At 28.3% G+C, this 16209-nt stretch overlaps 1 protein-coding gene across 1 annotated transcript; it reads left to right on the top strand.

The window, feature by feature from the left end:
• Window positions 1–7308: 7308 nt before the first annotated feature.
• Window positions 7309–15773, top strand: LOC129321755 (uncharacterized). The gene is given in 18 exon segments (XM_054968014.1): window positions 7309–7573; window positions 8493–8607; window positions 9836–10020; window positions 10196–10275; window positions 10367–10462; window positions 10580–10703; window positions 11720–11781; window positions 11881–11943; window positions 12482–12543; window positions 12676–12772; window positions 13173–13247; window positions 13732–13830; window positions 13969–14109; window positions 14198–14227; window positions 14580–14642; window positions 15347–15356; window positions 15359–15423; window positions 15513–15773. Coding segments are annotated over 17 exon segments (1410 nt in total). The 5' UTR covers window positions 7309–7573; window positions 8493–8506; the 3' UTR covers window positions 15570–15773.
• Window positions 15774–16209: the final 436 nt, after the last annotated feature.

The following is a 16209-nucleotide window of genomic DNA, read 5'->3' as shown; positions in this document are numbered from 1 at the left end:
AGCAAATTAATAAAAATTTATAATTATTTAAATGAAATTGCCAAAGATTTCTTTATAAGTAACATTAGAAGTTCTATCTGTGGAGCGACTATTCCCATCAAGAATCAATATTTTTAAATCCTTAATTCTTGCTTGAAACATGAGAAACAATAGCATATAATTGATTGTGGGGTGAAAACAGAATGAGGCAAGCACAAACCAAAATAACATGTGCTCTAGCCTTGGCTCTTATTAATGATCATGGCAAAATCCAACATAATGAGAAACTATCCCTTTATTATAGTAAATAGTAAGTAACATGGAATTAGATGGACATATGCATATCAACATGGAATATATATAATTTCGCTTCTGTATTTAATCTATAGACATTTATTTTGGCCTTAATAACATATTTTTTTAATTATTGTAATCATGAGACATATACCATTATACAACCCCATAAATATATCAATATTTCACATTAAAATAATTAAAACACCCACTTTAAGCCTTAGTTCATAATTCAAGAGGGCCCAGCATTGAAATTTAATTTAAAAAATCTATAGAGTACATGTCAGCAAGTAAATATATGTCCCCATCATCTTTCATAACACACTCAAAGCTCAAGTACACAGCTTCCTCACCAAAAAGTGGGGACTACATGTACCTATTTACTTCTTTAATCTTAGTTAACATAATAGGAGTTAATGTAGCTATATCTTTAAAATTCAAAGAATTATAGACATTATTAAAGGTAATCCGAAAAAGTTAAATCAATAATGAATTTTATTGAGTTATCCAAACCTTTGAGTAACAAATTTAATTGGGATCTTAATATCCACAGATCTTTCATTAATTCTAATAACAAATTCAATCACCAGTTGATAATCTAGTAAGCAAAATATCGAGAAATACTAATAGATACACTAGTATTTGTTGTTAGAAGTCATATGTTTCTTATTAGTGTAAGGAGTTGACAATTATCTCAGATATATGAAGAGTTAATGGTGGCAAAAAAAAAAAAATCATCCCTTGGCCTACCTGAAATAACATGAAAGATTTGCTTAAAATCTCAACCAAACAAAATAAATTTTCCTTCAAAGGGAAACTTTGGAATATCTTTAAGCATATATTAAGAGCTTTGATACAAAACTTGTGTGCCATTAGAGCCTTATGTATATTAACAACTTCAGTATAGTAATTAACAACTTTAATTTAAGTATTAATAATATGGTCATAACTTCAATATAATCGTCCAGTAACAAATATATTTATCATATTAACAATTTTACCTTTGTTATTGACAACTTTAGTTAAGGTTTTAACAACTATGTTGTCTATTATTTTATAAAGGGTTACAAACATAATTACTAACAAAATTATTTCATTTCACAATACTGTTTTGTCATTTAATTATTTTAAAGAAATTTATTTGTCATTTTTCAAAAAATATATTTATGTATGTATGTTGTACTTATATTTTAAATTTTTTGGCTCCATCACTGGCAAAACTGAATTAGTTATTAACTTGATTTATGCACTAAAATCAAGACCAGCTAACTTGATATAAAATATAGGTTTTGTCTTCTTTTGAAAACATGATCATTATCAAACAAATTTAAAATAACAAATAAATTTTATATACTATCTCCGTCTAAAATTATTTTCTCTTAAAAAATAATATTTTTAAATTATAAAAACTCAATGATTATATATTATTTCAGAAAACAAATTAAAATTTTGAATTAAAATAATATATTTTTAATTTTTTATGATAATAACCAAGTAATTTATATTAGGTATGACACATGAAGAAAGATAATCTTATAAATTCAACTAATATTAATAAAAATTCTAAATAACACTCACCAACAACTTTTCTTCATTTGATTATTAATGTCTTAAACAAACCACTACATAATGGATATGATAACGATATTAAACATTATTAAATATTTTTTTAATTGCTAACAAGTATTTTTTTATTGGAGTCAATCTTATTTGTTGCATAGTTAGGCAATAAAATTGGACATCTCTCCTAGTTGAGATTTTAAATATAACACAACTACGATTATCTAATAATGAATCTATCAATTTTTTTTAACAGAATAAAAATCGATAGAAGAAGAAACGTTGAGGTAGACAAATGAAAGACTAAATAAATATTGGTAACATAAATACATGATGGGATTGAATGATAATTAGAAAATTAGGATACACCTATCTATACAATAAACTCATGAATGATATAATTAATTCAAGCTTGAATCGTGAAATAAAATCATAACCAAACTTATGTTTATTAATTTATAATTGGCATAGTATCTATGTTGGAGGAAATTTTGAATTTAAATTGTCAATTTAATTTAATTATCGGATATGCTTGGAATTTAAATATAAAGACATTTTCTTAAATAATAACATAATTCTTTTTTTCTTATTTTATTTCTTAAACATTAGAATAAAAAGTCAAAATTACCCCCACTGATTAATTGCATACTTTAGATTTTTAAAGTTTAAAATTAGTACCTACTGACAAATTGCATAGTTTAGATATTTAATTGCTCTTTTTACAATATTCAATGTCCTTCCATTTAATTATGAGATATTAGATATTATGGATCTCCATCCAAGTCTAAACAATTAAAATTTAAATCACAATACTTCATAATTATATAAAATAACTTGATAACATAAAATGAATTAGTGTTCAAATAGGATTGTTTGAATTAAGGAAAATAAAAAATTAAAGAACTTTAACAAAATAAAATAAGTGAAATAAAAAGCATAAAGTATAAAACCAAACTGATATATAATATATTAAATAGAAAAAATTTCATATGCCTTTTTACTTTCATATAATATAGTATACAACTATATATTGCATAGATATTATATGCATGGCATTAGATTAGAATTGTGTAATCTCACACCTTTTTTAAATGATGTTGTTATTACACTTGAATGATCATTTAAACTAATACGTTATTTCTTAATTATTAAAACTAGTGTTATTTAGAAGGTAGAATAATTATGACATTTTTAGTTTGTATGATTAATTTAATAAAATAAATTAGAAATGTAAAAAAAATAAGTATTTGTATTTGAGTTGATAACAATTTGAATTTAGTCTCAAGATATTTGAATTTAAAAGGCTTATTTATATTATGTAATTAAATGATGTTATTTATATGTGCTGATTAAATAAATATTTTTTTAATTTGAAACATGTCAGATTTATCAAAATAGATTAAAAGAAAACAAAATTAAAATTTAACATTTAATCCATTTTAAATTCGTTCAGAGATTATACGATTGATTAAAAAATTATTCTAACCATGCATTTTATTTTGATTATATGGTTTTTAAGTTAATAAGCTACCAATTTTAACTTTGGAAATGGCACACATAAATATTAAAATTTGATTATATTTAGCATAAATAATCATATATATTGGATATTATCGAACTTCATCCAAATTTTAACATTTGAAATTATTTCATAATTATATAAAATAAGTTGATAGCATATACTAAAGTGATGTTCGGTAAGAAGCTCATAAGAATATTCAAGTGACCGGATTTGAATCTCAAATATTCAAATTACATCATTAACAACTTTTTTTAGTTTATATAAATAATAATTAAAAAATCAATTTAAAAACTATACCCACCAATCAACAATCAAACTTAACTTTGAAGCATAGAATTGCATAAAAGACATTGCAAAACAAAGAATTTTGGGATGCATAGATAATTTTTTTTAAATATATCCTAATTTTTATAGTCTTTTCTTTTCTTTTTAATTTTTTTCATTAATTTTTTAATTTAGTGAAACGCTAATTCAATGCTATTTGAGTTCTCAAATGCATCTCTACTTAGCATTTTTCAAACACCAATCACTTAAACCATAATATTTCACTTTTTTTTCATTGTGTTGATAGTACAAATTGTGTGAATATCACATGTCAAAGCCACAAATAATATGAAAATTTAAGATACACATATTGCAAATAAGAAAATAGATAAATTAAACTCTAAACAATATCTAACAAAACAATTAGCTTAAAAAATAAATTGAAGAATACTTGGCAGCAAAATAAAATTAAAGAGGTTATAGCATTGGTTAGATTCAGGGACATATGAAACACAATATTAGCAAACTTAGTAACCTTAGTTATTTATAATTAGTATAATATAAATTAAATTTAAAAAATTAATTCAAATTAACGTAAAATAAACGAATAAGCTTTTGTGGAAATAAACATATATTAGTTATTAATAAAAATCACATTAACTAAATATCATATTATGGTTTGAAAATTTGAAATTACATAGAATAACATTCACATTAAGTATATCATATTATCAAAAAACTGTTATAAAAATAAACATATATTAAATATATCATATTTAAAATTCAAATTACATTAATAAAATATAAAATCCAAACCATATTTGATGAGCCCATGTTTTCATATGGAAGCATTGAGTATGCATATTTTAGTGAAAATAATACTGTAAAGTACAAATAGACTTGCTGTGATTATACATATTTATTTATTTAACTTTCATGTTTCCATCATATCCGCATCACTCCAACATAGCAAGTCTAACTTAACATGCTTCATATAAATAAAGTATAATGCTACGTATATATTTCATTAAATAAAGTAAAAAAAAATAAAGTTTAAGATAAGAAAAGTTTAAGATGAGATATTATTGTAATCTTGCTAAATAAAGTTTTTGAATAAAAAATTTTAGAAAGTTTAATAATATACCTACTAAGTAATTATCATTTATTGCCTCTTTATATACAATATATGAAATATTAACAAAATTGAACCTAAAACAATGGATGGAACTTGTCTTAGGATACAACTTCATAGTAGTCAAGCGTAAAGTTAATCTTTATACGAATGGTTTGTTGTTCAATATGATCCAAAGCACTAGGAGATCTCAAATTTTAAAATTTCACATATCTTAAATGACTGCAACCTATCTCTAAAACATTTAAAAAAAGTATGATATTATCTTAGTCTAGTAATTTATAATTGAATAAGGTTGAATTGAGAGGGAAAATGAAGGGGGGATTTTTTAACATTAAGATTATATATATTAAATATTAATTTTTGTGATGATAGATATCTAAAGTGATCCCAAATTAATTTAAATTCAAAAATCAATTATCACCTACCCCTCCCCCAAACACACACACATTGTAAATCCTAAACGGTGTTAATATCTTTAAACCATGCAATACTAAACACTAATATCAAACCATTGAAATTAATATTTTTAAACGTAAATAATTGATAATATATTGTTTGTAAACCTATAATTGCATATTAAATATTTTGATAGATTGATATTAATTTTATTATATTATACAAATTTTTTGAAATCATGAGAATAAATCTAAATATTCAAACACATTATTTTTTCAATATATATATAGATATATATATATATATTAATTTAAATTTGAATTCAAATAGATAAATACACATATACAATCATATGAGCCTTGAGTTTCGGCAAATCTTTAGGATAGATGGAAATTTTTTAAAATGATGATGACAGATGAAAATTTTAAATAGAGTTATTTTTTTAAATTTTAAAATAAATAGATATTAATTTGAATTCAAATATGATCATATTTGAATTTTAAAATAGGTAAAAATGAATTTTCTATATGCATATAAAAATTAATAATTTATCTCGCACCTAACTCTAAATTTGAATAATATATTTTACAGACATTAAAAAAAATAAATCATCCCGAACCTAACCTCAGACTTAATTCTGAAGTACATATTTGCAGGAAAGACACCTCAAAGTATAACATTGTAGCAAACCTAAAAATGGATACGTGATAAGCTTTTAACCCTATCTTTACATATATAATGATGTTTGAATAATTTTTTGCAAAATTATGATTTTGATTCCAAAATTAATTCAGTAATCCAAACAGGCTCTAACTGACTTCACTTTCTTTGTGTTTTTATTTTTATTTTTTTACCCTTTTCCATACGCAAAAAAAATATGTGACCCCTGAGGCGGAAAATGCATGACTCAACTGGATGGGAATTGAACAATCGATGCCCTGTGGCTTCTTTCTCATGCCGTTTGAACTTTGAACCTTATCATGAAAAAAGAAAAGTGGCTTAGTTCTTTTTGGGTGATGTGCTCAATTTAAATGCGTTTCATATTTTCACTGAAAAAATTTGTTGAAAAATAATTATCTATTTAATAGTAAGTTGTGTCATTTTTTTAACGAGGGGAAAGAACGTTAAGAAATAAGATTTGCTTAATAAAGATTGTATTTTTAAGATAACGTTTTTAAAAAAGTGGTCACCTTAACAAAAATGATTTTTCTTATTTAGTAATAATATTTTTCCATTTTAATTTATTTTCGAAGGTTCTGTAGTTTTTTCTTTTTGATTTTTTTTAAGCCATTGAAAATTTTAGATGAAATTAAAGGAACCGATTTTTTTATATATTTTTATCCATTTTTCTTCATTTCATTTCATTTTTTTAAAAAATTATTAACTTAATAAAAATCACATCAGTTTACTGTAGCATATTTGTCATATGTAAAATTAAATTGGGGGCAAATTTCCCAATAATATGTCAGCTAAGTCCTGGAGACTATATAATAATTATCACATTACAAAACAATTTTTCGTCGTTTGTATATTTTAAGAGTGTCGTTTTGTCATTTTCTTTATTTCTTCTATGTTTTATAATTAAATTTATAAAAATTATAATTTAAAAACATGTTTAGAAGAATCTAGAAAATCATATATAATAAATTTAAGGGATAACATAATTATTTATCCCTAGAGTTTTACCATTTCTATTATTGGTTTTTTACTTTATTTTTGTTGCCTTATGTGTATTGTTTTCCTTAATTTGTGGATCTCATTTCGCATAACTTATAGACTTTTGATTAAATCAAATCATATATTTTTTTCCTCATAAATAGATATTGATGTCAGGATACCTGTTGGGCAAAAAAAAAAAAATCATGATAACTTGCTGATCGAAAAAAAAAAAAGATATCATGATAATTTATATAAAGAAGATATTTTTACTCATAATGGTAAACAAATCAGTATTAATGCATTATATCAACTTCATAGACTTTTTTTTTTTTTTACTTGAACATAATCATATATTTAGCAGCTTACTAACCAAATAAATACAATGTTTTATGTTTTATTTTTATTTTTTTGCGAATATTTACTAAGTTATGGGTATGAGTGATATGATTACCGAGAACAAACAGCAAATCCTATAAAACAACTTTCATCGATCAAAAGCGAGACATTAGATATGATTTGAAATCGTATCTTCTAAACGATTAGACATCCCTCGTCCCAGTACAAGACTCGGACGCCCAATGTATCTACGTTGCGAACGGGAACACGAACCAGACGGCTTCAACGACGGTAACAGCGGCTGACGGAAAGAAAGGCGGACGGCAGACGAAAATCAGCGGAACCACGATCAAGGGCACTCACGGCATCGCAAGTTTTAGGAGGAAAAAGACGCTGGGGGTTTCAGAGTCGGAGCCACACTGTCAAAGGTATATTTGGTAGATTAAAATTGTGGCATATAATAATGGGTCCAACTATTATAGTCGACGATGCGAAACAGGTGAGATAAGCTTATGTCATAACGTAGTTCCAAGAGTAGAATCGATTCTTGAAAAATTTCGGAGCCTCCATTCTCCCCCTAGTCTCGTTCGTCGCTCTCTTCTCATTGAATCCCAACTCGCGCCGTCGTGCTCCTCCGTGATCCGTGAAGGCGCCGCCGTTAACCCATTCTTGTTTGCTCAACTTGCGGGTCGTTCTGTGGTTGCTCAGCTCTTCGGCGTCCAGTCCATGATCTGTCGTCCTTCACTCGTCTTCTCTCTTCTCTGCCTTCTTGTTAAAATATCTGATGCTCTGTTCTGTGTAACACGTTTATTCTCGCTCTTGCTCATCTCTTATTTTATATTATTATTTTATTATGTTGCTCACTTGCTTTGTTATGAAAGTTTGACTATTGTTTCATATTATTAATTTATTATGTTGTTCTCCGCAGAACCTGTCGCTCACTTGCTCCCCATTTTTGTATTATTAATATTTTGTGTTTTGTTGGATTGCTATTCACTTTTAATACTTCAATTGTTGCTTAAATTTATATAAAAATTTTATATATTCTCATATTCATATCCTAAAATTTTTAAAATTTGTTATATTGTCAGTTTGAGCCGTGTCATATCATAGATACTAAAACTTATAGGGATATATAAAAAAATTATAAATTCAATAGTCAATCTATATCATCAATATTTATTAGAAAAAAGGACCATTTACGGATTTATTAGACCCCACCTCGCTCTGAGCCTTCCTTATTAGTTATTAGTGAACCTCAGACTCACAGTCTTATTTCTCTCTACTAAATTTTTTAACTCACTCAATTTGGTTGACGTGCAGCTTTTGATTATTTTGATTTTGTAGCTGTGCCTGTAACGATGATTTCGGCCATTGCTTGGGTCCCTAAAGGGGCCTCAAAGTCCCAGCCTCTTATGGCTGACCTTCCTTCACAGCAGGAAATTGAGGAATTTATTAACAGGTATTTTTATTTTCGTTCTGTGTTCAGTTATATTCTTGATAAGTTATTGGATTCAATTCAATGATGGCCAGTTCTTTTGGCTGTTTCTGTTGTGTATATTCATGTTCTTCTGTGATAAACCTTGCATGGCATTGTTGACTTTTAAGTCTTCAGTTAACAAAGCCATGTCAATTGCTATTATCCTTCCCTTTGATTAGATTATTCTGTTATAGCAGAATCTTTCTTTTTGTGCATTATTTAATTCATATAGGAAGCATGTATAGAGTTATAAATATTTGGTTTGTGTATCACTGAATCAATAAGACTTTCTTTTGGACTATGTAACCCTTTCTTCGATTTGTATTCAAGTGTTTTTGTGGCAATGGGATAATGACAAGTAATGAGAAATTAGTGGTTCCTTTGTTTTTTTTTTTTTGAATACATCTTTAGTCCCTTATTTTATAGTTTCATTAGCGCGTCTTTTATTTAATAAAACACTTTTGTTATACAAAGTGAAAGTTCATTGATCTGCTTTTGAATTAAATTGACTAAAATTATTCTACCAAAAGAAAACACTTCATTTTTTAAAAAAAGATATTAAATTTACTTATTTTGAAGTTGGACAAATTGTACAGGTTCTTATGATTAAGTGTGACACGATGAACTGGGATCCTTTCAAATTCAATTGAGTTAATAAATTGTTGACATGGTAAAGTGCTTGTAAGTGGAAAGAGGGTTATGGATAGTGCATAATAGATTTATTTTTTCTCTTTCACTCATTTATGTACTGGACTCCCTCAGTTAATTGAGAGAATTAGTTGAGGAGAGAGAAGAGATAAGGGATGGAGCCTATCCTCTATCCCTTGCCTCTTCCAAACTATCCATTTCCTCTTCTCCCTTCTCTATGCCTTTCTTCATTTAGAAGACACTTTGATATTTACTTAGGGGGATCAAAATCCATTATAGTGAAGTGCAAGCAAAAAATTCAATAGCCATTAAGAGATTTTATTGATAGCTTGGAAGGTGCATGCCTTGTATAAATTGCTTTGGCTTGCACATGTACTTGTATATAGCATTTTAGATGTGGCGTCTAACCCCTAATATGCAATAGATTATATGAACTCAATTTTAGAAAGCACATATTTTGTTGGTTTTGTTGCATATACAAGTTGTGTCTTTGCATTTTGTTTGGTGAAGCTGATTATCACATATAAGTTACAAATACTTGAGGCCCTTTTGATTTATATAGTGGAGGCAGTGAGAATGAAGAAAATGATGAAGATATGGATGTTGGTGCTAACGAACAAGATGGTGACGTTGCTCAAGCGTTGTCTGTAGCTGATGCACTTGGAAAGACAGTAGGAGATAAATGTGATGATATAACCCTTGGCTTAGAGGAGCTTGACATGGACAATTATGATAAAGAGGATGAAGGTTTGCTGAATTGATTTGTTCAATTAATGCAGAGCTGATATTGGATGATCTCTTGTTTCTTCCTTTGTTTAACCTTTCTTCTGTGTCTTGGTGTTATATTGAACACTATATAATATTCCTAATTCATAATATATCTATTATTCCCTAAATGAGTTGTATATTCTTTTGAATATAGGAGTTGAGCTACTTACGTTAGGGATTGGTGATCTTTATTATCCAAGTAACGATATAGATCCATATCTCAATCATGAAAATGTAAGTTAAAAAACTTGTGCACATTGCTTTCTAGATTTCATGCCTTGCCTTTTGTTGATGCTTAGATATCATTTCCCTTTACATAATTCAGGATGATGACTCTGAAGAATTTGAAGACATGACAATTCATCCAACAGATTCCGTAGTTGTTTGTGCATGTATAAAGAAACATGACTGTCATCTTGAGGTAAGAAGAATGCTAGCCATGAAATAATCTTCTCTTCCTTCCCCCATCTCCAATCTTCCTTATCAGATGGTGTTAACAAATGGACCATTGAAAAGTCATTTGTATCTTCTATGGTAGGTTTTGATACTTGAGGACTCAAATTCCAGTGAGATAAACCAGTATATTCGCAATGATATCATGATTACAGCTTGTCCACTCTGCACGGCTTGGTCAGATTTCCCCCTAAAAGGGGGAGAAAGAGGTGAGATCTACTGACATTTTCATTGATACTTAAGGCTTGCATGTTAGTGTTTATCAAATGCATTTGTGTGGTGCAAATGGGATTTCTTGACAAGAATATAATGATAAACACTGCCTTAAAAAACTCTTATTTAGAACATAATGATGCAGTTTTTAATTAAAAGTTTTATCTTTCTAAGGTTCTTTGGGAGGAAATTACTTTTATGTTTTTCTTGATGATTTTAGTTTAGGTTCTTCCGGACAATGTTCCTCATAGATATACAAAGAAATTGCAAGTATATTTTGACTGAGGAGGATCTCTTTTCCTCTGCTTTTGTACTTATCTCTCTTCATTAAAAATTATGTTTCTGTCAAAAAAATATTTATTGTTGCTTTTATAATTACTTTAATATGCTCTTTTGTTTCAAATCACAACTACAATTGTGGTTGCATTTTGTAGTTTCAATGATTACCAAAATACATGACTGATATAGGCTGCAATTGTAGCACAGTGGTATTATTGTGGCTGCAGTTGTAGATGTCGCTCACTAATTCTTTGTTCATGGGGTCAATTTGACATCTTAAAAAATATATGCCTTCCCATTCCCTTCCTTTCCTCAATAAAAAATACATACAAAATCGAAGTACTGCGTACTTCTCACTCCGCACATTTATAAATCATTCCTCCCCCCTTCTGAAATATAATCTCAGGATCTATAGGGAAACAAACCTTCTAGAATCATGTTTTTTATAAGTGATAACCATTACTTTAGTAGGCTGCACAAGTGAGGAATTGAAGCAAAAAATTCAACTATAAATTCCATTCTACAAGCAACTGAATAAGTTTATATGTGCTTTTAATCAAAGTTGGTGCAGACCATTAAACAATTTTTTCAATAGTTTGGTAGTAATTGATGTGTTGGCATTACCTAAAATCACCATTATAGATAGCTTGCCATGCTCAAAAGTTGATTTGATGTCTACTTTATGGCTTTACTCTAACTGATTCTCTCATTTGTAACTACAATATGTTCATAGGGAACTTCATAGCTGTTGGCTTTGAGGATGAACCTTCCATCGAGATTTGGGACCTTGATATTGTGAGTAGATTGTATATATGAAATCACTATTGTCTACTAAACATGCTAAAACTTGGAGGTTCTTTTGCAGAGTCCCATTTAATTTTTTGTTATTCTTAGGTTGATGAAGTAAAGCCATCAATGATTTTAGGAGGCCTTGTCGACAAAAAGAAAAAGGGGAAGGTTTGTTTCAAATTTATGATAATTGCAGATTTTCAATCCCTATAAAATTGTAATTGCTTCCATGAATCCCCAAAATGCAACATAGCATTATAATTTAATATTAGGAAAAGGCATATAAAGGGAATTTAGGTGGGGGGAAAATGATTATGCTCTATAAGTGATCATTTTTCAAGTATAGAAACCATGTGATGACAGATAGCTCAGAAATACATGTTCAGATGATTGAATCTTCAAATGTTCCTTTGCCTAATTTTGCATGGTCCTGTTGAAATTAAGGTTTTGACACAAAACCACTTAATTGCTCATATACATTTGATGCTTTTGAGCTTCATAAAATGAACCTTTGGCCAATGCATATTATGAGATGCAAATCAAAATACATATGTCATAATGTGAGAAACTAATGAAATGAGTTTGAGTATTGATATTATACTTTTTTTGATTCTTTTCAATGTAAATTATTGTTCGGCAATTTAGTTTTTTTCAACATTGAATTTTATTTCTCTGATGTAGTTGAAATTTTTTATTTTGGTTGCAGAAATCCATTAAGTATAAGGATGGAAGTCATATTGACTCAGTACTTTCTCTTGCTTGGAACAAGTACTGCTTCATTAAATTTAAATTTAAATTCCACCGTTATTTCTTCTTTTGTATGCCTTCTTTAAGAAGGGAATTTTTTTTTCCTCACTGGGATCCCTCCTCTTCATCATGTTCCCAAAAATAATAATACAGGTATCTACTTGCAAGTGCTAGTGCTGACAAGCAAGTGAAGATTTGGGACGTGGCTGTTGAGAAGTGTGAAATTACAATGGAGCATCACTCAGACAAGGTAAGAACTGGAACTAAGCTTAAGTGGACTTGGTTTATTCTCTTAGCTCATTTTTTAGTTATTTTGAAGAGTTTTCCCCCTTCTCTGTAAGCATATTTGGAACAGTTTCATATGTAGAATATTTGTTAGTTTGTGGTTATCTTTACCTCACAATTTTCACACAAGTCCTCTATCATCATCTGAAATGTTACACAATATTCTTCATATCTATAGGTTTTCTTAAATCTGAACATGCAGATATGACTAACAGTTTTATAAAACTTTTTAGGGTGTTGTGGTCAAGTTCTAGATTATTAAGGAGGGGAAAATATTGCAATTTAACTTTCCATGATTGATTTAGATGACTTGTGTAGATATCCTGATGCCTTTCAAATTTAATCTGGTTGAACTATCCTATTAGGTTCAAGCAGTTGCATGGAATTATTATGCACCACAAGTTCTTCTTAGTGGGTCTTTTGATCAAACAGTGGTCATGGTAATGTTCTAATATCTCATGTTACTTCTATTTTGTCTTTTGATGATACAATGAAAATTTATCTTGTCCTGGTAAAATTTATTTCTATGTCTTATCTTCTAGGAGCCTGTCTCATCCTCCTTTCCTGTCTATTAATTGATTTGCACATGAGAAACTATAATGAGGAATTCAAATGCTTGACTTTCTATTTCATTTCAAATTGGAACTATTGATTCCTTGGTTTGAACTTTGAAGGATTATTTGAAGTTCAAAGTTCAAGGTCAAGAACTTCATTGTTATTTGCAGCTTTGTATCATTCAATTAGTTTACCATAGTTGTCTGTCTCATATTTCATCTTCTATATCAATTATATCATTGAATAAACAAAATGGTTTCTCAGTTATGTTAGCGAGTAAAATAGAAACATGATTTTCTGTACCATTATATATCATCCATTTTTTATTCCTATGAACTTGAACTTTCTAATGTTTGTTACACTTAGCAGAAGGACGTAAGGATACCATCACATTCTGGCTTCAAGTGGTCAGTTTCAGCTGACGTAGAGAGCTTGGCTTGGGATCCGCATGCTGAGCACTCATTTGTGGTTTGTTACTCAATTGTAGTTCCTCCTCCTATTATTATTAGTATTATAAATATTTTATTGGCTACAGATTTCATGTAGTTTTTATTTGATTGTTTTCGACAAATTTCTAGGTAATGTTGACTTGAAGTTTCATTTTAGGTGAGTCTTGAAGACGGCATTGTCAAGGGTATTGATGTTCGTGCCATCCAATCTAATTCAACATCTCAATCAACTATTTTTAATCTTCATGCTCATGATAAAGCCGTTACCTCAGTATCCTATAATTTGTCAGCAGCTAATGTATATATCTCTTGTTTTTTTTCTTTCATAATTCCAAATTCTTGAGTTCTCTATTGTAACTATGCCCTCTTGACATGACTTCTTGCAGCTTCTTGCAACTGCATCCATCGATGAGACGGTAATTGTGAAGTCATTTTGTTATTATCTTGCATATGTACTACACTTTTTTCTAAAATGTTATTTTAAAAAAAGTAAGGCATTTTGAGTCTTGCAAGCAAGATGTAATTAATTAATAAGGTTAATAAGGTTTTTCCAAAAAAATGCCCTTAATTAGAGGGTGTAATTACCAATTAATAAGGTTTTCTATATGAGACACTATTAAATAAGAATAAATATAGAAAGAATGTGCAACTTTAAATGCCACTAACTAATTAGGAGTGTAAATTAGTTAAAATGCCTTATAATTCTATATAGAGGGAATATCTCATATAATGGAACCTTATATAAGTGACACTCATTTTATTTTGCAGGTAAAAGTTTGGGATTTGTCAAACCAAAAACCATGTCATGTAACATCCTATAATCCTAAGACGGTAAGTTACTTGGTTTTTTCCCTCTCCATGCTATTGCCCTAAATGCCTTATCTTTTTGAAGTTTAGTCCAATAACTTGTATTGAAATTGAAATTCAAATTGTTATGTTATGTGCTGAGTGTGAAATGCATATTGAACAGGATATGGATAGATTATATAGTAAAAATCAATTGTTATAACATATTTAGGATTTAGATACTTCTTAAAAAATTAATTTAATATATTGAAATTTATTTTGATGATATAATTCAAAAAGCAAGTTTAGATATGTAATAATTGAAAAGGACATAAATTTTTGATATCTTTAAGGAAAAATATTAAATTTTAAATTAAATTTTTTAAAATAAAAGTAGTCCATATATAATTGAGAAGCATTATTTGTAAATTCTAAAAATCTGAAATAAACTGACAAATAAGCACAAAAGGCCAAAAGCCATAAAAACCAGCTTATACTCTAACCTTAAATTTGAATTAAAAGCCATTTTCCTACAATTTTTATCCAAACAAGAGTTTTTGTAGCCAATCTGACTTTTGAGAATGGAGAGCCAAACTTCAGTTTAGCACTTTGGGCCGTCTAATCCTACCCTTAATTAATGATGTTGCTTTATTGAAAAACTTCATTTGTTGCTTTACTGTGCCCAAAATAAATAATAATAATAATAATGTTGCTTTATGGCAATAACTTTTTTCACTTCTTGTTGTTAGGGACCCGTCTTCACATTTCTTTCTCAAAGGACGATCCTTTCTTGTTGGCAATAGGAGGCTGCAAGGGAAAATTGAAAGTGAGTGTAAAAGCATCTTATTATGTTTTATTTTTTTGATGACCGTTCATTAATGATAATAACTTTATTTAATACTTAAAAATTTGCAGGTCTGGAACACCTTGTGTGATACTGGTGTCTCTCGAATAGTGAAAGAAAATAAATAATGGGATATTAGAAAGGATATTTACTAATAAATAATTTAGGATATTAGGAAGGATAAATTGTGAAGGAAATTATTTAGGATTTTTTTTAGGAGAATTTTAGTAGTTTAGTTATCATGGCTGTATTTTGTTTATTTGTTATGATTTCTTTTACTTCAAGTTAGGTTTTATGTAATCTTATTTGTGATTGAGTTATTATTATTTTAATAATTATAATTAATGCTCTATAAATAGCATGATTATCATGCTTCATAATTATACTTGAAATTTAAGTTACATTGTTGATAATATTTTTTGGGCAAGCCTTTGTAACTCATACCACACCTCCAAGACAGCAGAAATTGCATTTTCTACAGTTAAAAGCTGTAACAAGTATATTACAATTTTGAAATTATGATGAATTACATTCAACGTAATTCAAAATTTTCATTTACAAAATCACAAAATTAACTTCAATGTTTAGATACAGGTCAACTTTTGACTTCCCTCTCTAAATTTTCAAATTATGCTAAATTTGGATTATACGCATATCAATCATATTGATTTGATTGAAATGAGTTGAACAAAAGTCTCATTGCAATTTGTTGATAAAAAAAAAAAGCTTTGAATATTTCTAATAAACAGGGTGGCCACAATGTCTCCA

Source organism: Prosopis cineraria, unplaced genomic scaffold (genome assembly GCF_029017545.1).
Source record: "Prosopis cineraria cultivar Desert tree isolate PC_DT_omini unplaced genomic scaffold, ASM2901754v1 PC1, whole genome shotgun sequence".
Taxonomy (NCBI): domain Eukaryota; kingdom Viridiplantae; phylum Streptophyta; class Magnoliopsida; order Fabales; family Fabaceae; genus Prosopis; species Prosopis cineraria.
Note: the sequence above shows the minus strand (reverse complement) of the source record. Positions and strands in the feature narration are given on the sequence as shown.